Source organism: Gymnodraco acuticeps, unplaced genomic scaffold (assembly GCF_902827175.1).
Source record: "Gymnodraco acuticeps unplaced genomic scaffold, fGymAcu1.1, whole genome shotgun sequence".
In the NCBI taxonomy this organism is placed as follows: domain Eukaryota; kingdom Metazoa; phylum Chordata; class Actinopteri; order Perciformes; family Bathydraconidae; genus Gymnodraco; species Gymnodraco acuticeps.
Genome location: NW_022989749.1, coordinates 10181 through 33436, shown reverse-complemented (window position 1 = coordinate 33436; position 23256 = coordinate 10181). Strand labels below are relative to the sequence as shown.

The 23256-nt window shown below is 42.2% G+C and overlaps 1 protein-coding gene across 1 annotated transcript in view; it reads left to right on the top strand.

Moving 5' to 3' along the window:
• LOC117535417 (E3 ubiquitin-protein ligase PDZRN3-B-like) overlaps window positions 1–12589 on the top strand; it is a 104842-nt gene extending 92253 nt beyond the window's left edge. Inside the window, 8 exon segments of the mRNA XM_034199901.1 lie at window positions 3569–3822; window positions 5372–5456; window positions 6968–7066; window positions 7226–7288; window positions 7775–7876; window positions 8466–8582; window positions 10213–10323; window positions 10325–12589. Of these exon segments, the coding sequence (XP_034055792.1) occupies window positions 3569–3822; window positions 5372–5456; window positions 6968–7066; window positions 7226–7288; window positions 7775–7876; window positions 8466–8582; window positions 10213–10323; window positions 10325–11722 (2229 nt within the window). The 3' untranslated portion in view covers window positions 11723–12589.
• The last annotated feature ends 10667 nt before the right edge of the window (window positions 12590–23256 follow it).

Here is a 23256-nt window from a genome sequence, read left to right as displayed (position 1 = left end):
TTTCTGGTTTCGTAATCAGCCATCTCATGCATAAGAAGTGGAATGTCAACGAGACTACCTGATTAAATAAAGAATAAGTGAAGAGCGGAGGCAGCCTCACCCAATTTACCATGATACAAAGATGATAATGAAAGAGATGGGGCTCACTGCCAGGCAGATAAGCATCTTTGGCAGCAGGTTTGCAATCACTGTATACACACACACACACACACACACACACACACACACACACACACACACACACACACACACACACACACACACACACACACACACACATAGAGATTCCAAATTCAGCACATAAATCCAGCTTGATTTGCGTTCTGTGGAAGTTACCGTGCCGGGGCTTGCTGCACTACTCGACCCTGCTGCCCACTCAGAAGGCTGAAGACCGGAATAGAAATCTCATAAAAACTGAACTCCTGAAACACTCTAAACCAAACCCCATAGCAGGGATACATGTTCCCGATTCCACTGTTGCTTTAGAGGTCAAATGTGATATTTGAATTAAAGAAAACAGGCTGTGGATAACAAAAGCCACAGCTGTGTAAATTCCACACCAAACACCGACAAAGCAGACGTGTGATTTCAAACCTAATTAGTATTCCTTTAAGAAGGGCCCTGTTGCCCTCTTGCCATTAAAATGGATTATCAGAGACCTTTCGGAGGATGCACCAGAGGTTGACGGAGACATTTCTGGATGTCAGTCATCATTGCTTTGTGTCATCATTGCTTTGTGTCATCATGAACAGCAGCTCAAGTGTTTGCGAAGGTAAATCAATTCTTACATTACAGTTAAATGGTAACTTTATTTTGCAGTGCTTTGCTGTCTAAGTTAATGGGGACTCAAGTGATTATTGAGAGTAACAGGCTACAATGTAATCTTATCTAGCACAATCAATGTACATCCAATGAAATTGCTTGTTTCCGCAGTGATTGGCTCCTTTTTGGGTGTGTCAGACAATATTATAGACAAAACGTTTTTCTTTCCCTTTAGCTTGATTAAGTTACTCCGTCCAACCAAGTCTTGCTCAAGAAAACGTATTGTTCAGAAATACCATGTTGCGTCCACTTCAACCCAGACATTGAAAAGCATTTAGGTGAGACTAAACAGAGCTTTCTGCACTCAAACACAACTCGCTCTTCTTCAATCACTAGTCCAATGTTGACTTACTGCGACAAGTCACCTTATATAAAACATGTCAGTGAAAGATTGTATTTCCACATAGAGGCCTTTTTCCATTATTATGCCATTTTTTATTTTTTCATTACAATCTAAGACTGTCAGTAGCTTAAACAAAACACTTGTAGTTGTCGGACATTGACAGTGTGTACATTATAGCTGGCTTCGCGGCTGTCAGATTCAGGACTCTCATCAAATACTGGACCGTTTTTTTTAAATGGTAGTCCCCATCAGTTAATAAGGAACAAAATAGGGTCTAGGTTTAACATTTCTGAACTTACCAAGTACCAAAATCTGGTTTCTTTGGCACGTCAGCATGAGTTTTGGTGCCGGCTGTGCTGCGGCCCGGGGTTAACACGGCATAGTTGGAGAGCTCAGTGGTGGTGGAGCATTGTGTATTGTGTCAGGGAAGTGTTGTGTGTTTTTTCCCAGTGTGCTGCGAAGGGCCGCTCTGTGTCAGAGGTGAGCATGTTGAATGGAGGTCGTGGGACCCCCTCCACAGCTGGGAGGAGACGTCCCCCGCCATCCTACCCTCCCTCCCCATAGAGAGCACTGAGGCAGAATGCTCCGGGCACAACAAGACGGGGGCTAAAGGCTTTGTCTCTGGTTCACTGCCTTAAAGTAGCCTCAGGATTCCTGGCAACCAGGTTTGACTGCAGGGAGAATAAAGCACAATGGCGCTTGTATTCCTCAGCTGATGTACAACACGGTGGCTCGCTGTGGGAAACAAAGATGGTGGTGATGTGAGGTCCGGTGTGATTTAAGAAGGCTTGTTACCAGCAGACAGGAATGTAGATGTTTTGTAAAGTTGTTTCGAGCTCATAATCAAGAGCAGTATTTTTCTTCGTTGTAAATCTCAGGGTTTTTTCACTTGGATTTTTTACATTAGTATTCCGCGATATGATAACGCACTTTTTCCTCAATGTCGTATTATTCGGAGCAAAATGCAAATATTTGAGCCATTTAATTTTGATATAGAAGAAGTTTAATTCCGCTGAAATGATCCAATTATCCTGCAGGCCCAGGATAAGCATTAATCTGCTGGCACATAGCCTCTTCTGACTCGTGCCTTAAGTAAGTTCCCTCCTTGTTCATGTCCTTCCTCTTAGCTCACACACACGAGCCAAGAGCCTTTGATTCCTATATACTCTTCTTTATAGAAATATGTACTCAGCTTTTACATTGTCTGGGTCAAAGTCAGGTTGCGCGTATATACAGCATTCATTCCCTGGAGGAAACTTAATAATGCTGCTGCCTCTTATGTGCAGCACCACAGTTAAGTCTGCAAAGTGTGCCATGAATTTAAATGAGACGACGGTAGCTATAAGGCAGGCGCACATACTAACCAGCCACGTGGTTATCAGAACATTAAACCTCAAACATGGACGTGCATGTATGTTAGATGTCAGGAGGAGGCACGATAACGATTTATGTCATGCCTAATGATCCGTAACACTAAAAGTAAGCTTTGAGAGTGTGTGTTTCTTCCATGAGGAGGAAAAGGAGTGTGTGAAATGAGAAGAGCCCCAGGCTGAGATCCTATCAGAGCTTTCCACACATCCAGGAATCACAAACCAACAAAGTCCATATGACGCAGTGATTGAAAGTGGAACAGTGGATCGGTGTACCCTGATTCAATTTAGAGGGATAGTTTGATTACCCAGGATGCAATATGCTTGCAGGGGACTCTAGGTTAATGCTTGTTTTGGGTTTTACGCAGTAGCCGGTAAACTAACAGTGACATTTGGGCGACAGCTAAATCAAATTTGAATCCCCTTATTTGGCCTGGCCCCTTATTACATTTTAGACAGCAGTGTGCTCACTTAAAGTCTCCTTTATTTAACGCTGTCCAATCCATTGAGAGCGGGGACTGCGCTCGTCTTCCATCGGCACACAGAGGATTTAAGTGGCTCAACCAAACTTAATTAGCCCCTTCTGCGCGACACGCCTCGGCCTTTTGCTCAAATGAATCTCAGGTTAACGCTCGGCACCCACTTTACTGTCTCTGACGGGAGGTCAGATTTATCCTCCGCTGAGAAATGACTTAGCTAAATGAGGGCTCCTCCATGCAGCCTCTGCTAATAACCTTGATTAATTAAAGAGAGACTCATCCTCATTAGGGTCTTATTCTACTCGGTCCGGTTGTGACCCTGTAAAATGAGCCGAGGCAGTAATGAGTCATCTCTCAGACAGAATATCTCACTGAGCTTCATGTGAGGCAGTAATGATCAGAGATAATGGTTTCATCAGTGTGGAACAATGAACCCTAACCGTTCTCTTCAGTTTTACAGATTACAACACCTCCCTGTTTCTTCTCCATCAACAAACCATCCAATATCCTAAAGAAAGTAGCTAAATAATTTCTCTTTTTGATCTTTCTTCCAGGTCAATGGCAAAGACCTCTCCAAGGCCACCCACGATCAGGCGGTGGAGGCCTTTCGTGCCGCCAAGGATCCCATCATGGTGCAGGTCCTGCGCCGATCTCCACATCCCAAAGTGTCCGGCCAGGCGGGTGACTCCCAGGTTTCTGACATCAGCACCCAGACGGACATCACCCTGCAGCACATCATGGCCCTCACAAAGCTGTCTCCTTCTTCACCCCCCATGACGGAGCTGGGGGAATATCTGCTACCAGAGGAGTGAGTAACCACTATAGATGAAGCCTTGTTAGTACATCTACACACACTCATTGCAGGCATCAGGAAAGTGTATTTAGGGCTGCCATGGCAGAAGGGACAAACGTCCTGCTTAACCTGAATAAGTATTAAAAGTATTTAAATTAGGTTAAGAAAACAGACATATTCTCTTTTGTTTTCACAGGTAGCCAAAGTGTGTTGGCCCCGCAGTGACTTAAATCTGACACACTGTGACTTCTTGCCAGACTAGTGATAAATGAAGCATTAGATAGACAAAAGGGATGCATGCAAAACAAATCCCCCTTATTCAGCAGGTGTTGCAATAAGAGCTAACAGGGTGAAGTGTTGTGGTGTCTCGTAAGCTTTTAAACTGAACTTATAAATAGAGCTGGAACCAACATTTTTGATCAATATCGATGAATCTTTTCAATCAATCAATCAATGTTTATTTATATAGCCCAATATCACAAATGTTACATTTGTCTCAGTGGACTTCACAGTTTGTACAGAATATCAGTATGACAATACGACACCCTCTGTCCTTAGACCCTCACATCGTACAAGGAAAAATTTCCGGAGAAAACCCACAGTTTAAATAGAAAATAGTGGAAACCTTATTATGATTTAAAAAAACACGTACAAAATCCTGAAATCTTGCAAAAAATCTGCCATTTTTGTATAAATAATTATTTAAAGTAACGATTCATCGATATTTAACAGTTGGCCAATGTTTCTTTGTTAAATAAATAATACATTAAGTGACTAATCATTGCATTTCTAGATTGTATTAAATGCCTCAAGCGATACATCACCACCAATGGTCCCCACCTTGACACCCATGCCTACCTTCCCGGTTCTCTCTGGTTTGAAATACATTCAGAATGTAAACCCAAATCTACACATGCGAAACCTATCCTGACCGTGGCATTATTTGTGGCACAGGAGTCGGGAATTCTTAAGTGTCATAAACACTTGGCTATGTTAAAAGTTCACTTCACTCAAAGTCAGACATTTCCCCTTAATGAAGAGAGTGACAGCTAATCCTGGTCTGCAGACGACACAGCTGTGATCAGGCAGGATGTGTCTGAAGTTTGAAGGGAAAACGTCCCTGTCACTTACTGGAGACGACCGCTCCTCCGGGGCACACAGATGCATTGAAATTATGGTTTATGCGTATTTGCATATTCCTAAATGACATCTTTTGTTTCTTAGTGTGTGTGTGTTCGCTTGTGAGTGTGTGTTAGCCCTGCAGCGAGGAGAGTCTGGCTGCATTTTCCACCCTGTGGCGGCAGCAGTTGCCCTTTAACAAATGATTATGATGCCTATAATTGATTTCCGAGTCAAATGAATAACTCGGCATGTTAATTTGCTATTACCCTCGGGATGTGGCTTCAATATATCTGATTGAAGAGTGATTTCTACATTTAGTTCTTATTACTTCTTCTCATTTATTTTTTAAACTCTGGGGCAAAATTAAATCCGGTTTGATAAATGTGTTAGTCAAGGACTTTTTAAAACCGGTCTGTTTTACAATCTTTTCTTTTTTCATCAGGCATCCTCAACACGCATACTTCAACCCCAATGACTTCCTGGAGGTCATTCAGCACGACATAGAGCGCGAGGAGCTGGAATACGAGGTAAACATCATCTTCCTCCTTCCTCCTCTCAATGAAGTCATCCAGACAGCAGAGCATCATTGCTTCATGAGCAGAGCCAAGGTCGCCTCAGTGTCTCCAGCCCAATGGCCCTGCTAGCCACAAGTCCCCATGCATCAGAGTTATTGATGGGGCACTCTCTCTCCGCATGTAGGCCAGACAGGAATCGAGTTGCTGGTTTGTTCCAGCAGATGCACAACGGTGACATCATTACTTATTAGTGACAAGGCGTAATAAGTCTTCCCCGGCCGGTGGATAATTAGATGGCACAGATAATGGCTCTGCGGTGATGAATCGCATGATGCGCACTAACAATGCCCGGATGAGACCATGATCAAGCCTCCGTTGGGCTCCTTTTAATGACCTCCGCCGACCCGGACACCCCCTCCCCTCAAACCCCGGCCACCTACTGCTTGATGTTAATATTTTTTATGAAGGAGCGTTGAGGCTGAGATCAGAAAGGTGAAGCTTTGTGCGGCTAACGGCAGATGGGTAAGACTGTGGGTCTTCCTAGAATGACTTTTTGTTGTCTTTTAGTCAAAAGGACAAGTGAAAAAAAGGCTCTGCTCATGTTTGATACGTTTCTGTGTCACTAGGTATAAAACGGACAGGAATCCACTGACCGTTATCATGCTGTGTTCAAATGCTTTCTGGTACACTTGATCTTTTAAGAGCAATATACAAAAGATATCAGAGCGAACGGTCTGTGTTTTAAGTTACTACTAGCTTTAAGCAGCTTATAAGACACAATTTAACGTTTAAAAAAAATACAAAAGCAAGCATTTCAATGAGACATTTGAATTACATACCAAAGTGACATATATGAAACGTGTGTATACAAATTACATTTACAATGTTCCACTGTTTACACAGACTTTAAAACAGGTTTCTGTTTCCTAAATCAACAAATTCTACTGTATAGGAATAATATGGTCACTATAACCTTGAAACTCACTACACTGCATGATCTGATACAACTCCCTGTAAAAATGTTACACTACTGCATTACATGTATATCATAGTAAAAACAAAAATGCCCAAAGACTCTTAACTTGTGGCATAAAAAGGGTGTACATTTGTTCCCAAAATGTACCTATTTCTCCAAGATAATGATCAGCATTCTCTATTTTCGGGGCGGTTCACCCTCACGGTGCCCGTCCTCTGCCCTCCCAGAACAGCCCCTCTCGTATCTTTATCTGTATCTGTGAGATTACAAGTGAAAAACGGCGCTCTGCCCGTCTGCAGTCCGCTGCGTCATCTCTCATTCTGTCAGTGAAAGCCAACGGCTCCCCGCGACCCGCTGAAAGATCCATTACAGTGATTGATGGATCTCTGTTGCTCCATGAACCCATTTCCTAGTCCATATATTCCGTCCATTCCAGAAAAAACAACGGCGAATAACCAACCATTGTCTACTCAATCTTGTAAAAAAAAAAGAAAAATCCTATAATTTCAGATGTGTGGGATATTTATTTGTTCATATGTTTTTCCAGGAAGTGGATTTGTACCGAGCCAATATCCAAGAGAAGCTGGGCCTGACGATCTGTTACAGGACTGATGATGAGGATGAAGCTGGGATTTACATTAGTGAGGTATGTGTTACGGGGGAACGCTCAAATTTACTTCGACAGGAAGTGGATAGCGACTGCTAGGGCTGTCAGCGGGGATGAAGTCGTGAGATATGAAGTGTAGAAATGTTTATCTCAGAGTGAAAGTCAGCAGTAATCATTTGTATATTTTCTTTTCTTTAGATTGATCCACACAGCATTGCTGCGAAGGACGGCAGAATCAGAGAAGGCGACAAAATCATTCAGGTAAGGTCACTGAAGTCTCGTCAAATCTCATCAAATGAAAATAAGAGGGGGGAGAGAGGTCATATTGCAGAATAAAAAATAATGTTAATAAAGTCTTAAATCTAGCATAAACAAATCTGAAATCACAAGTAGTTTATTTAGTAGAAAAAAAACAGGAATGTTTGTTTAAAATACTCTTTGAATTATGTTTCAAAACGTTTGATATTTAGCTTTTTTCTCAATCGAATTTCTTTGAATATTCAAAATGTGTTGTTGTTGTTACATGGCCCTACTTTGTTTCCCTTTTCTCTTGAATATGTATTTGATGTATATTTCTAGGACCCCATTGCTTGCTTTTAAATGAAATACTAATGTAGAAAAACAACATTTCACCTGTCTTAAGACCTTAAAGAGATGGTGAAATGTACCTTACATTTACAGAGGGTACAGACTGTCATTATATGTGGAATATATAAGGTATTTAAATATTTCCTGCTGTCCCACCAGATCAATGGTATCGAGATCCAGAACCGGGAGGATGCTGTAATGCTGCTGACCAGCGAGGGGAACCAGAACATCACTCTGCTGGTGGCCAGACCGGAGATCCAGGTAAACTACACTGTGTTTCATGTTAAAACCTCAAAGGGTCACTTAAGTAACCAAAAATAGTTGCCTTCCAATTATATGTCTACAAACAAGAGTAGGATTTTCAATAGTTGTTAGAAAAATATCACTCTTCACCGGCTTGAGCTTCAATAATCAGGATGTATTTATTATCCTCTCAAGAATGGAAGTAGTCATCACATACAGAGTTCCTGAACAGTGTCCTTCACATGCTGATACAAGAGAGGGAGTTACAGTCACAAGATGGAGGAATAGAAAGCAGTATTCAATGTTTACTTCAGATTAGCTCCACGTCAGAAATGAGCATGCTTGTCATATGTCTATCTCCATAGAGGCTGAATCATCATGTTAATCACATAGCTATCATGTGCCTAAAACAGTCCTGATGCTCTTCTAGGTAATCATACATCCTGTTATGTACACAGCTACCTAAGGTGTTCTTTATCATGTGCTAGTCTGATATTGGAAGAGTACATTCAGTATTTTCCCAACAATAGTTGATGTTTTACTTTTCGAGTAAAAGTTTGAAATATCTGCATCTAATGAGGCGTCTCTTCTCCTCGCCATGTCTCAGCTGGACGAGGGCTGGATGGATGATGATAGGAACGACTTCCTGGATGACCTCCACATGGACATGCTGGAGCAGCAGCACCATCAGGCCATGCAGTTCACCGCCAGCATGCTGCAGCAGGTACACGCACACACACACACACACACACACACACACATACGCACAGCCTGTAGACACAAACTAGCACAATCAATCTGCACTAACACGTATGTTCGTCTATGGTTTTCTTTGGTCGAGCCAATCCTGCCGAGAGTGCCAGCTGGTGTTGTCGAATGTTTTTGGCAACATTTTTCTTTAGAGACTGGCATATGGGAAAACACATGCTCATTGAATTAGGAAAAAAACTGTAAAGCCCTGCCAATAGGTAGGTACATATTACACTAATATGTTCCCTTAAAAAGTAGCATGTTTAGTAGTAGTAGTAGGAGGAGGAGGAGGAGGAGGAGGAGGAGGAGGAGGAGGAGGAGGAGGAGGAGGAGGAGGAGGAGGAGGAGGAGGAGGAGGAGGAGGAGAGGAGGAGGAGGAGGAGGAGGAGGAGGAGGAGGAGGAGGAGGAGGAGGAGGAGGAGGAGGAGGAGGAGGAGGAGTAGTAGTAGGAGGAGGAGTATGAGTAGTAGTAGTAGTAGGAGGAGGAGGAGTAGGAGTAGTAGTAGTAGTAGGAGGAGGAGGAGTAGTAGTAGTAGTAGTAGTAGTAGGAGTAGTAGTAGTAGGAGTAGGAGTAGTAGTAGTAGGAGGAGGAGGAGTAGTAGTAGTAGTAGTAGGAGTAGGAGTAGGAGTAGTAGTAGTAGGAGGAGTAGTAGTAGTAGTAGTAGTAGGAGTAGGAGTAGGAGTAGGAGTAGGAGGAGTAGTAGAAGTAGTAGTAGGAGTAGGAGGAGTAGTAGTAGGAGGAGGAGGAGGAGGAGGAGGAGGAGTAGTAGTAGTAGAAGTAGTAGTAGTAGTAGGAGGAGGAGGAGGAGGAGGAGGAGGAGGAGGAGGAGGAGGAGGAGGGGAGGAGGAGGAGGAGGAGGAGGAGTAGTAGTAGGAGGAGGAGGAGTAGGAGTAGTAGTAGGAGGAGGAGGAGTAGTAGTAGTAGGAGTAGGAGTAGGAGTAGTAGTAGTAGAGTAGTAGTAGTAGTAGTAGTAGTAGTAGTAGGAGTAGGAGTAGGAGTAGGAGGAGTAGTAGTAGTAGTAGTAGAAGTAGTAGTAGGAGTAGGAGGAGTAGTAGTAGGAGGAGGAGGAGGAGGAGGAGGAGGAGGAGGAGGAGGAGGAGGAGGAGGAGGAGGAGGAGGAGGAGGAGGAGGAGGAGGAGGAGGAGTAGGAGGAGGAAGAAGAGTAGGAGGAGGAGTAGGAGGAGGAGGAGGAGTAGGAGGAGGAGGAGTAGTAGTAGTAGTAGTAGTAGGAGGAGGAGGAGGAGGAGTAGGAGGAGGAGGAGGAGGAGGAGGAGTAATAATAAAATGGCTGAACTCGTATTGTAAACATTAAAACATTTTATATTTCATTTATGTTTTGTATTACTGGATGCTTGTGATGATGGACTTTTCGATTTAAGGCAAGATTGAATATATTCAATAGAAACATTTCAAATAGTTTACCGACATTAGCAGGAATCCAATAGCTCTGATAATTGTCACGTAAAAAAGTCCTGTATAGGTACACACAATAAATGACATGTTCAAGCATGTTAATTGCAGTATTCTGGCTCAAAATCAGTGCTTTTTCTTTCCCCTGGTATGCAGCACTATTTCTGAGTCGTTGTGTCTTGTGTTTTCTCAGAAGAAGCATGAGGAGGACGGAGGCACCACAGACACGGCCACGCTGCTGTCCAATCACCACGAGAAGGACAGCGGGGTCGGGCGCACGGACGAGAGCACGCGAAACGACGAGAGGTTCGGAGCAGGAGAACCTCGGCGACGACCACACCACGGCCTCCAACACGCTGGGCAGCTGCAGGAAGCTCACCTACAGCCAGGACACGCTGGGCAGCACCGACCTGCCCTTCAGCGGGGAGTCGTTCATCTCCGCGGATTACCACGACGCCGACTTCCTGGGTATCCCCGCGGACGAGTGCGAGCGCTTCAGGGAACTCCTGGAGCTGAAGTGCCAGATGAGGAACAGTGGAGCCCAGGGTCTGTACTACCAGGGAGGTCAGGACCAGGACGGGGTGGACAAAGAGCTGGAGATGCTCAACGAGGAGCTACGCACCATCGAGCTGGAGTGCCTGAACATCGTCCACGCTCACAAGATGCAGCAGCTGAGGGAGCAGTGCCGCGAGTCCTGGATGCTCCACAACAGCGGCTTCCGCAACTACAACACCAGCATCGACGCGCGCCGCCACGAGCTCTCCGACATCACGGAGCTCCCGGAGAAATCGGACAAAGACAGCTCCAGCGCCTACAACACTGGCGAGAGCTGCCGAAGCACCCCACTCACGTTGGAGCTTTCTCCGGACAACTCTCTTCGTCGATGCGCAGAAAATCAGGGTCCGTCTGTGGTGGCCAGCTCCACAAGCTCCAATGGTAGGGTCGTCAAACCCCTCCAGTCCCCAGTGCAGGAAGCCCCTGGCCCCAGCAGAAGCAAAGGTTCCTCAAAAGATCAAGATGGATCCCTGCAGGCCGAGAGCAAGGAGAAGAAGTCGGGAGAGTCCAGTAAATCCGCACGAAGCTCGCATCAGCCACATTCGCCGTACAAGCACGCCCACATCCCTGCACACGCCCAGCACTACCAGAGTTACATGCAGCTGATCCAGCAGAAATCGGCCGTGGAGTACGCCCAGAGCCAGATAAGTTTGGTCAGCTTGTGCAGGGACCCAAATAGCCCCGGCGACCTGGACCCAAAGATGGAGTGGAAGGTGAAGATCCGCAGCGACGGCACGCGCTACATCACCAAGAGGCCGGTGCGCGACAAGCTGCTGAGGGAGCGAGCGCTGCGCATCCACGAGGAACGAAGCGGAATGACCACGGACGACGACGCCATAAGCGAGCTGAAGATGGGCCGCTACTGGAGCAAGGAGGAGAGGAAGCAGCACGCCGTCCGCGCCAAAGAGCAGAGGCAGCGCCGCGAGTTCATGAAGCAGAGCCGAGCCGATTGTCTCAAAGGGGAGTCCGGAGCCGAGGACAAAAAGGAGCCCAACATCATCGAACTCAGCCACAAAAAGATGAACAAAAAGAGGAATAAGAAAATATTTGACAACTGGATGACCATCCAAGAACTGCTGACCCACGGTACCAAGTCGCCAGATGGCACAAGGGTTTACAACTCGATTCTGTCTGTGACCACAGTCTAAGTGCTGCTCTGAGTGGTGGACTGTACATAGGACACTACCGATTGGTGTAGAGATTCCTGCCTCGTTCAATGTGGCAACGTTTTGTAAATAGGAAGTAAGCCCCGCCTTTCCTGGACGAACATTTCCCACCAGAAGTTCAGAAGTTCTTGAAGAGAAGTTCTTTATAATGATGGTTGGACTTGACAAAAATTAGACATGGCTATGAGGATGATTTTGGAAACATTTTTCAAATTCTTACAATAACCTTTTCTACCTTTGTGCTTGCTCTTTTGAATAATTTTGGTAACAAAAACACAATATGTGACTTTTCTTTGGAGGGTTTTGAAAGTGTGTAAAGACAGTGTGCCATACATAAATAAACAGCCAGCATTTACACTATATTACATTATGTTGTTTGTACTATATATCTCTTATCAGTATTTTACTGTTATGCATACGTAATGCTTTTATGGAAACACTGCTATTTTCCTGCAAGGTAGAACACGTAATCCTTTTCAAAAGGACTTTTGTAAATTAAAAAAAACATTTTTGTAACAAATTCACATTTTTAGTTTTAATTTCTCTCTAATGGTGCTGATTCCCCAAAGTTAATACCGTCAGCGAAGTACCATCTGTTACGTAACGTAGAGGACGTCATAACGTGATACTATTGTGTATGTACGTGTCTTTAGAGAAATAAGTTTCTCACGCTAAAATGTAAACGTCTGTGTTTGTTAAAGCACACGTTGTAGTCGCTTTTTCTTTCTTAGGGTTTCATGTATTGGACAGAATAACAGTGTAACAAATCCTTAGTTAGCCACACAATTTGATGTCTTGTAAAATGAGAGAAATAATAAATTATTGTTTTATATATGATGAGCTTTCAAATGTTGTTGGAATTTGTTATTTGTAAGAATTGTAGGAAGAAAAAAAGAGTACTGACCAGTAGGGGTGTAACGGTTCACAAACATTTCGGTTCGGTACGTACCTCGGTTTTTTGGTCACGGTTCGGTTTGGTACGTTTTCGGTACAGCAGAATTTTTTTTCACAAAACATATATATATTTTTTTTTATTATTATTAAACTGTGAATAATGTATTCACTCAAATAAATAGAAAATATAATAAAATAAACATTAAGGTGCAGCATTTCGATGAACTGAAATAATCTGTATTTGAACTTTACTGTACTAGTACTCACAAAACATAAACTATTAGTTTTGGGTTTTTAATTATTATTAAACTGTGAATATTCACTCAAATAAATACAAAATATAATAAAATGAACATTAAGGTGCAGCTTTTCGATGAACTGAAATAATCTGTATTTGAACTGTACTGTACTAGCACCCAAGCAGCCAGTTTGACATTAGGACTTGCTTGTCATTGTATTTTCATGTTGTTTAAAGAAAGATGAACTTGTCCACATTGCTTGCCTAAGGGCAGATCTGCTGGCACTAACAATGTCTCCTGCTGTGGAGAACACCCTCTCGCTAAGGACAGAGGTAGCAGGTACAGCCAGGTAGCGCTTTGCTAACATGGCAACATAAGGATATTTGGCGTTTGTAATAGCTTTGGCTCGGTCTGAACTCTCTGCGAGTGGTGGAGGCTTAAATGCTAGCGGGAGTTGGGTTTGCACTTCAGTCTTTTTTCTTTTGGTACCGGTGATATTCACATTCGGGTGATGCCTTTTCAAGAGTGTGCAAGTTTGATGTATTGCCAGCCGCGTAACCAATTTGAGTTGAACAATGCCGACAAACAGCTTTGGTTCGGTCCACCTGTCTTTGTCCGTCATCCTTGTACGTAACTGCGAAACCAAAATGTTCCCAAACCGGAGACTTCAATGATGCTGGAGGATTTTCGAGCTCAACTTTATCTGCGTTCGCCATTAATTTTCGACAGTTCCTCAAATTACTGACTACATTTGAACGCATCCCTCTGACCAGCTCTCATAGTATGCCTCTCATCCAATGAAATGACTTGCTCGCTCTATGACGCGTTGAACCCAATGTGAGCAAATTACTCTGAATGCTGCGACGCAGCACCTGAGATTACTTCCAAAAAGTTGTTCACGTTCTCAATTTTTTACGTTTAACGATATATTCGTTCGGTACACTTCGGTACACAGCTGTACCGAACCGAAGGGCCCGTACCGAATAATTTCGGTACGGGTACGTGTACCGTTACACCCCTACTGACCAGACAATAGAAAGATGAATCCTAAGTAAACCCTGCACACAATGTCACAAGGTGTGTTTTATATAGAGACTAGTTACACTTTGTTTTTCTGAAGTCTGAAAGGTAACTCCTTTTGCTAAGCTTATTTTAGGAAGTGAAACATATCTTGAAAGTCATTATAATGAGTTAGTATTGCTAAATAATGACTTGGTATCTCCAAATGATGACTTACAATCCAAAAATCTAAGTAAAATAATTATTAAAAAAATAAAATAATGACTTGACTCAAAATATTGGCTTCTCCATATCTTGAATAACTATCCCAAAATAATAAGTTAGTATCTGAGGATAATAACCAAGTCACCCAATAAAAGTACCTACATAACATTATTTTCAAAACCTTTCTGATTATTTTGAGGCAAGTTTATTTATATAGTACCTTTCAACACAAGGCAATTCAAAGGGCTTTACCAAAAACGAAAGACATTAAGAAAATGGCATTTAAAATCAGAGCATACTTACTTATTTTCCTCACATTGGCAGTAATGGGCTTCCATAGTTAATGTTTTACTTTATTTGCTGGAATTGCATAATATCACCAAACTCCATGAGCCAATAGGAATGATAAGAGAGTAACTTCTATCACTCTAACAGGGTGAAATAAAAATAATAGCAGTGTGAGTGATGACGATCAAACAAAGTCCATACAAGCCCACACAGTCCCCAGAAGAGGTCCAATCAGGCAAATAATTAAACACCCATGTAGGACCTTAAAAATAAATTGGGACTTTAATAACTTGACTCTGTAAATGTGTGTTTACAAAAGCTAACTGTACACTCCATATTAAACCCTCAACATCTACTATTTACGATTCCCAGTATGACAGATGATCTGTATTAATGTGAGGATGTACACTGGGAGGTTGTTAATAATGACACCACACAACTCTCCATATTTTAGTCTTACGGAGTAGTATTGAGCGTGGAGAGTCCAATAATCCGTCAGAGGGTGGTCCATGGTACAGGATACCCAAGAGGAGGTTTGAAAGTAAATGTTGGATTTCCTTCGAATCCAGCTTGAATTATGTTTACATCTGGTGCTTGTTCAACATTACAGTTGTAGGGCTAATCAGAGCCTTCCTTGCTCTCTTGTTTAATGCATTTGTAAAGATAGGGTATTCATTCTTAATGGCAACACAGAATCAGGCACTCTGTTCATGTAAATGTGCCAACTTGTAATAATGATAGCACTTCTATTGGCTGTGTTTTTTGTCAGAGCCCATGATGGGCAACAGTATGTCCGACTGGCATGGACATCAAACAATCCTATCAGGAAAGACCCCTGCTGTCCAGATCTGATGGTTGAAGGCTAAAAACAAAATGTATTTTTGGTTGTGTTCTCATTATGACAGTCTTTCCCTCACAGTTGCAGTTGTAGCATCCCTACATCCGCTTTTATTGCTTTTACAAAGTGATCATTCAGTTAAAAAATAAATATGTTGGAACCGATTGCTGGTCACATGGCGATATGTCCTCGCTAATGGTTTATCTATCTGACTCAAGACCTCCACCATCTGTTAGAGCGAGATGTCCCCTCAGTCCCATATGATCCTTCAATTAGCTGCTCAGTGCCTCATTAGTGAGGACAAAGGCGCCTCAGACTGCTGATACACTACTTTTGTCATCTCCCCTCCATCAAACACAACTTTTGTTTTCTTTTTAACGAGTAAACTAAATTAGGACAGCATAAATATTCATTAAGAGTGTCTGTGTACACTCTTGCAAAGTATAAAGCACTTAAAATTTAGGACCTAGGAATTTGACCTTATCAAAACGCATATGCGTTTAATGCTTAAAATAGGTTGATCTTTAAGCTGTATATTTTATAAAAAAACAAATTGGTACTGTGTCTTTTAACTATACTTTTGGATGAACTTCGACAACTTTACTGTTTTGGTTCTCACTGTTGTAATCACCTAGGTTTAAACAGCATACAGGAACTGTTTTGGGCTCTGATTAACCCACTATATGCCATCTGGCCAGAACCAAGCAAAGTTAGCACTTAGCTAGTAAATATGAAGCGTTAAGCTGCTCAAAAGCCCAATGTTTGTCTCAGGAGAATGTGGAGACCAAAAACAGAGCTAAAGGCAAATCAATATTGAACTTCCATTTCTTCATTACTACTATGTTAGACATTGTGTAAGTGTTTTGGCTAACAACAAGCATCTAGACTATTGTCTTCCTATCTAGACGTGATGTATGAAATACATGTTTATTACAGGGACACATGATATGAAGGAATAGTGATTGACGGATTACAACAAGTGAATGGAATGATGTTTGACGATTAGGCCCCGGTTTGCAGGATGATCATTCAGGAGGGGAAAACCGCTCCGATGAACCCCCCGGGTAGACACTGGTGGTGGTGATAAGTAGTTCGGTCCGGTCTAAAGGGAGAAGGTTTTAGCTTGGCCCTGTATTAGGAGACAGGGGGCAAAGGGGTGGAGGAGGGTTGCGCGTTGACACCTGAAATTACAACTGACGGAGAGGGAAGAGCAGATTTAAAGGGGTTAGTGGGTGCGATGATTGGCTAGCCGGGGAGTAACGCCCCTGATCACTTAATGAGAGAGGAGAGAGTGTTGAAGTGACGTGTAACACCAGAGGATATTGGTCTTCCTGATTGAACTTGCGCTGAGCTACATTATGACATCACACCCACATTTCTCAGTTCAAAAAGTCTGCAAATTAGGAAAACTAGTTCTAGACACGTTAACCCTTGTTAGGAATACCGGTTGACAACAATGCTATATTTTTTGCATACAAACATTGTAACATCATGTCCACAGATAGAAGTTGGACAGTAACCTTCTATAACTGATTCAATAATACACAAATAAGACTATTGATTGTGCTAATAAACTGTTTAATGCTACAGCTTTGACTTATGTCGACGGGCGAGCAACCGTCTTTTGAGGTTGGGGTTAAACAGACTTTACAAATCTGAGCTACGGCGTTCCTATTGAAATTCTGGGAACCTATAAATTCCGACTTTCCAATTAAAATGGAGCACAGCATAACTCCCGGTAAATATACGTTGACATGTAAAACCATTGAAGTGGTTATTTGAAGTAGCTTGGTCATGGTCACAACCTTGAAACACCACCCTTGTTCAACTCTTCTACAACAAACACCTGCATTAATTATGTGAAAGCCTTAAAAAACATTTCAAAGGTCTGTGATTCTTTTCTTTTTTTAAGTCTGACCTGGTATTTTACACAGTTATCTTTTGTTCCTATTTTTGACTCTGCCTCACTAAAGGGGGGTGATTATGATAATGAGAGCAGCCAGGGTGCAAGCTCAGCCTCTTCCTCTTGTGTCTGCTGGAGAATAATTGATTACTCCACCGAAGGCCTGACCGAACCCAAGCCCTGTGATTTATGTCTGGGTACAAGTCTCTGTACACACTCTTTTAATGGGAGATAACAATATGGCATGCAAGGCACACAAAAAGCTCTAGCAATCAATTCTGGGATACACCCCTCCCCCTTGCACCTCTGAATGCTGGGAGATTAGTCGATCCACCACCCCCATGTATTTTTATTATCTCTGGGGATGAAAGTGTTTGTCTCATTTGACAGTCCTGTGTTTGGGCGGGAGAGCGGGGCTCATCATTTTAAATGTCAGCGTGGGGAACAGGCCGACATTCCAGTGTACTCATCCATTAGCTGATAAGGAGGCGTCTCTGCTGATCCTGATGTTGCTTCACAGAGAGCACTAAGGAGCTCTGATGTTCTCCACAAGCACAGACTTCATCCTCAGATTGCCATTTTGAAAAGTAGAATGTCATGATCTGGCGGTGGAGCTCAATCCAAGGGACCAGTTGTGGCAGAGAATTCTACTTTTAGGGATTTTTTGCAGGTATAAAAACATATATATATTTTGACTTTACCTTGCAGCAAGGGTAAAAATCTGATTGTTTTTATGCACGTATTCATAATATTTTGACATACTATATTGTGTTTTGTTATATATTTGTACTCATACTATACCATGCACCTGTTAATGACATTTTCTATAGTATATATATAGTTTGAACTTACTGTAGAGGAAACTTCTGTGTAGCATGCAGTGGAGTCACCGACTCAGGAAGGAGACACGGGAAGAGTCGGAGCTTTGATGTCAAACCACTGTGATTTATTTGGAGTTGGTACCAGAGTATTCACATCACAAATCCAAGAGTCAGAGGTTCTGACTCCACGGTAGAGTTGCCACGTCAATTCTGGAGAGCCTCTCTCTTGCCAGCCCATCTAACTGGTTTCGCAGAGAGTAAACAACATATTTGAGGAGATAGCCTAAACAGTGTGGGAACACAGAGCTACTTGCCTCGGACACTTATGACCTCGAAGATTTTACCTTGGAGTCCACAAATACAGAGAAGGAAGTGTCCCAGTGTACCCACAACACAGACCATCTGTATCCCAGTATTGACCGGTCACAGAATGGGAACAATAACATTATTGGCTAAGCCGCCTGTGTCCTTAAAGAAGGTAAACAGACATCAAGGTTTGTCCTGTATGCTACAAATTGGCGTCTTATGATAATTATTTCCACAACACTTACTATACTCTGACATTTGTTGGTATTTTAAGACATACTATACCATATATACTTAACTAGGGCATTTTCATATTTTCAACAACATGTTTCGACATATTTGGATGTGTCATCCTTTTTTGATATTTGATATACTATATTTCAATTTCTTTGCTTTGACTCATACTATACTGTACCATGTGTCTTCTATGATAATTTAAAAATACTATACTATGTCATTTTATTTGTATATATTTGTATATTTTTCGTATGCAGCAAATACATTTTTATGTAAAGATATACATTGTTGAAGATATGCAAGATTCACGAGAGGATGATGGTAGAGCGTTGGTCGATGTGCTGCGGCTGATCCTCGGGTAGCCACCCAAATGTAAACCCCTGCCTTGGAGGCATCATAGCTCCAGCAAGTTCAGCAGGTGCCGAGACTGTGTGAGCACATCTTTGATTAAAGAGGACGAGCTGCTGGATCAACAGAAATAAATGCTGAACCACACAGTCTGCATCATGTCTGAACGTCAGTCAAAAAGATTGTTCTTAGATGTGGAGGCATGTCCTCAGAGCTTTTAGTCTCTGACCTCGGAATATTTTGTTCCAAAAAACGCAATATTCACAATAATAACGAACCCAAAAGAATATTGCTGATGTAAAAGTGCAGCTCATGCACTCATTAGTTACCTATGTGTTTATGTAGATACCCTACCAACGTAGTTTGGTGTATTTTCTTCCAACATATGATTAGTGGATAAACAAAATGGGCTGTGAACTGGGTCAATGCAAACTTGTGTACTAATCCACTACTCTGCAAATAACTGTAGGCTATATTACTTACTTCTGTATTTTGACTAAATCTTTCATACTGCCTGCAATAATGTTAAACAATGAAATACAAGCATCTTATAAGCTGGGGATCGTTTAGAAGAAGTGACTACATTGCATTTTACAGCGTTTCATCACTCTCGTTGCAATCTGGAGCAACGTGTTTGTTTGCTGTGAAATCGCATGTGACAGCCGGGATGGATGAACACATCTGCAAAGGTACTAAACATTTCACATACATAAAAATGAATAATAACACGCACACGCTATTGGGATTTATCACAAGAACGGTAGGGAATGACACAGAGGAATAACGATGATTAATGGCAGCAGAGGAACACAGGAACATGTTGTTTACCTGCAGGAGATAAAAATAACCTGATTTATCAGTCGGAATAACAGTGGCTTATTGATCATGCTGTCATTATGAGTGACCTGTCAACTGTACGCATTTTCTCCGTTTTCAAGTCATTTCAAACCAAAGCTGTTCAAAGTTACACCGTTTTTTTATAACAGCACGTAATGGGTTTAGTAAAAATGCTCTTTGGTTATTTCTCTTTTAAGTCCAATTCATTATCCGATGGATTCACACCGGCTAATCAAATCAAGCCAGGGACGTAATGGCCCCAATAGAGAGGTGCAGGAATGAGAACTAAAACCCAAAAATATATTACCATTTTACATCTTCCTGTTCCCTCGTTTCAAAGTCAACATGTTTTTGAAAGTGTTTTTGGTTAGAAGCCATAATTAAGGTCTGTGGTTAACGGTTACGTTTTCGCCTACGAAGTAAAAAAGACTTCCCTCCTGAATGTCAGAATTTCCCTTTTGTCCCAAAAGCAGCGGCTGCCATGAATTGACTTAATCGACTACTATCTGTCATCACGCCGAACGTTAGCCGCCTTTAGCTTAGCGGTGCTGAAGTGAAGTCATGTGACCATGATTCTTTCCCACACAGTGACGTCACGAGCTACCCACAATGCAACGCGCGCCATATATATATATATATATATATAAATACGCCATTTTCCTGGAGGTGCAAATATAAACAGCTAGCTAACGTAGCCAGGCAGAGCGCACTAGGTTTTTTTTCTGAATTAACGACCGAAGAAATCGCTGCATGTCTTCGGATTACATCTCTGGACTTGAGGGGTGTGCTCTAGGTCGTTATCAGCGTAAACTAGAGCTGTGTGGGTTGTCGGATTGCCCTTACAGACTGCCTGCAGATGTATGGAAAAACGACAGTGGCCTTCGTCGATTTTGGCTGCATCTACGTCTAATTTCTGGAAACACCAGGTGAATACCCCACTTGTCACAATAATATTATCATGCCAATGCATATATGTGGTATTTTAGAGTTGACTAGATATTGATTAAGGCAATAGACTATGATATTCAGTACAGGAAGTTTAGCAACACCTAGAAGGTGTACGGCTAAACCCTTGGCCTGCTTGCACCTCGCGTAAAATGGCGGATACCGGAAGTACGGTGTCGCCCTCGGCCCAATACCCGTATGTGTGTGTGAAAGAATATAGTTCGCTTTTTACTTTTGTCGATGGGGAGATTATCCTGCTGAACAAAACGTGTAAATATCATAAAATAAAGATCTGCAATGTTTCAAAATCAAATGGAAAAATGTGATTGTTAAGGTAGCCCTTGTGATGCTAATTTCAGGTTCGTTCTACAAAAACATGTCATCAATGCATCAATCTATGGCTTTCATCCAACTTTCTCTGTCACCCTTGCTTTGACCACATACATCTTCAGAATTTGACCACCAAAGCATCTGAGAATGATGGGAATGTTATTCATCTGCAGGTATTTGGATATCAACTATTGGGTGAATTGTGAAGAAACTAAAAGCCACAAGGTCTCAGAAGGAGAAAAGAAAAGAACAAGGTGTCAAACTTAAAAGTCAAAGAAGCAATCGTGATTTGAAAGTTCAGATTCCCCATTAACTCTGAGCGACCTTCACAGTGGTGTGAAACATGTGTAGGGTGCCACCATCATTGTCTGGAGCCAAGCCTGTGGGGGCTGATGCTCCTATCTTTCAGACATTTCTCTGCACTTTAACTTAAGGTCAGGCGAGGCAATAAGGCAGCAAGTGTCCGGTCAGATGAGACGCTTCCTTCCCCTTAACTAGACAGGATGGACTTTCAAAAATTACACACAATTCCTTCAGAAATACCTTTTTTTGTATGAAATATTGTACGGGAGATTCTGCACATCGAACTTCACTTTGAACTTCACTTTTTCCTTCTTCATATGAAAAAGTTTTCGTCTCATCTTCTTAAATTTTTTCCACCAGATGAGCGCAAAATGCGAGCCAACTCTTTGAATGCCAAAGACACATAAATGTCTCTAGCTACGTATTTGACCCTTGCGTGGTCTTGTTAGCTTCAAAGGCCCCTTTCCTTGTGTTTTGTTTATGACCCAGCGGAGCTATAACTCACAGCAGTTTGTCCTCCCACAGCTCGTCCCTCTCTGCTCAACTATTCTCACAGTGGGTCAAATTGCATGAACCTCTATGGCTGCTTTTCCCGCAGATTTATTGTTTGACAGCTAATTTATCCATTATACACATTCCAAATTATAGGCTTCAGTCAGCAGGATGGCGGCAACTGAACAAGGAAGGAGAGACGGAGAGAAAGAAACGCAACGTCGTTCTTCTGTGCCACCACATTTCCCACTGGATCCACGAGATTTACCTCAACCCTGTGCAGAGCGTATCTCTTGTTCAAAGACTGGCAGAGTGCAGCGGTAGATAACACTAACGTCATTAAGTGTTAAGCTCAGCACTGTCACAACAGGCTGGCTGGCTGCATGAAGAAAACCGCCATGAGATGAGCAGATTGGAGTTTTGGTTGCAGACGTTGAGCTTGGATCAAAAAGACAACATGGGTGTACATTTTGAAGTTCAATGTTTAACAGAGCTGTTTACTCTTTGTCACTATCCAATAAATACTTTTGCGGGGGTCCTTATCACATCCCAACAGCAGGACGTTAATTTAACATTTTCCAGTAAAGACACATATGGTGTCCAATGGGGCAGATAATGTAAGACAGAGACCATTAACAACCAGTCCTGCTTATGTTTGTAATGGGCAATTACATGTGGCTCATAAATAAGAAACTTTAATATTGAATTAGCAGATTCCAATAAAAAACTCATGCTACTCAAATTTGAAAACCTCTATTGAACGTTCCATAAGCTTACAAAAGTGCTGCAAGTTAAAGAAGCTAAAACGTGATTAGCTTAACGCTTGTCACCGCGATGTTGTTTCACTTTCACCATGTAACTTGGTGTGGAAAACACATCTTGTTTTAACATGTCTATGTACAGTATGTGCAGGATTAACAAAATAGCACGCCATTTTTAAGCAATAAGCCTAGAGGGGATGGTAAGCATATTTTTGAGTTTCAGATACAGCCAAGCTAGTTAGCTAGATAATGTTTCCCCTGGGTCCTCCCTATGAACCCAGTGTTTTATTCCCAACAAATAATTCAAATGTGTTGTAAGTGTTAAAAGTATGTTATTTCACTGTAGAGATATACATTTCCCCCCCGCACATTCGTTGGTTGTTTCTAGGTGTACGGATTAAAGAATCAACTGAAGGTAATTTCAACATGAGTCGAGAAACATACATTGTTGAGAACATAAAACCTTTTGAAAGATCTTGTTACTGAGTCTTACGAGGATAATACATTGCGGAACATGATTGAGCTGCCCTTTCCCTTTGTTCTGTTCGTTTTTTGGTTTAATCTCACAACTATATAGTATAGGTAGAGTGATAAAATTTAGCCATACGGCCCGTCCACACGGCGGCGTGCATTGAAGCTTCAACGCTTCTGCCCATTCACTTTGAATGGGGTGACGTCACACTTTGCCGAACTGCATTGTGCTCGCGTTGCTCGCTTCAAAAGTTGAGCAATGTTCAACTTTTGACAGCT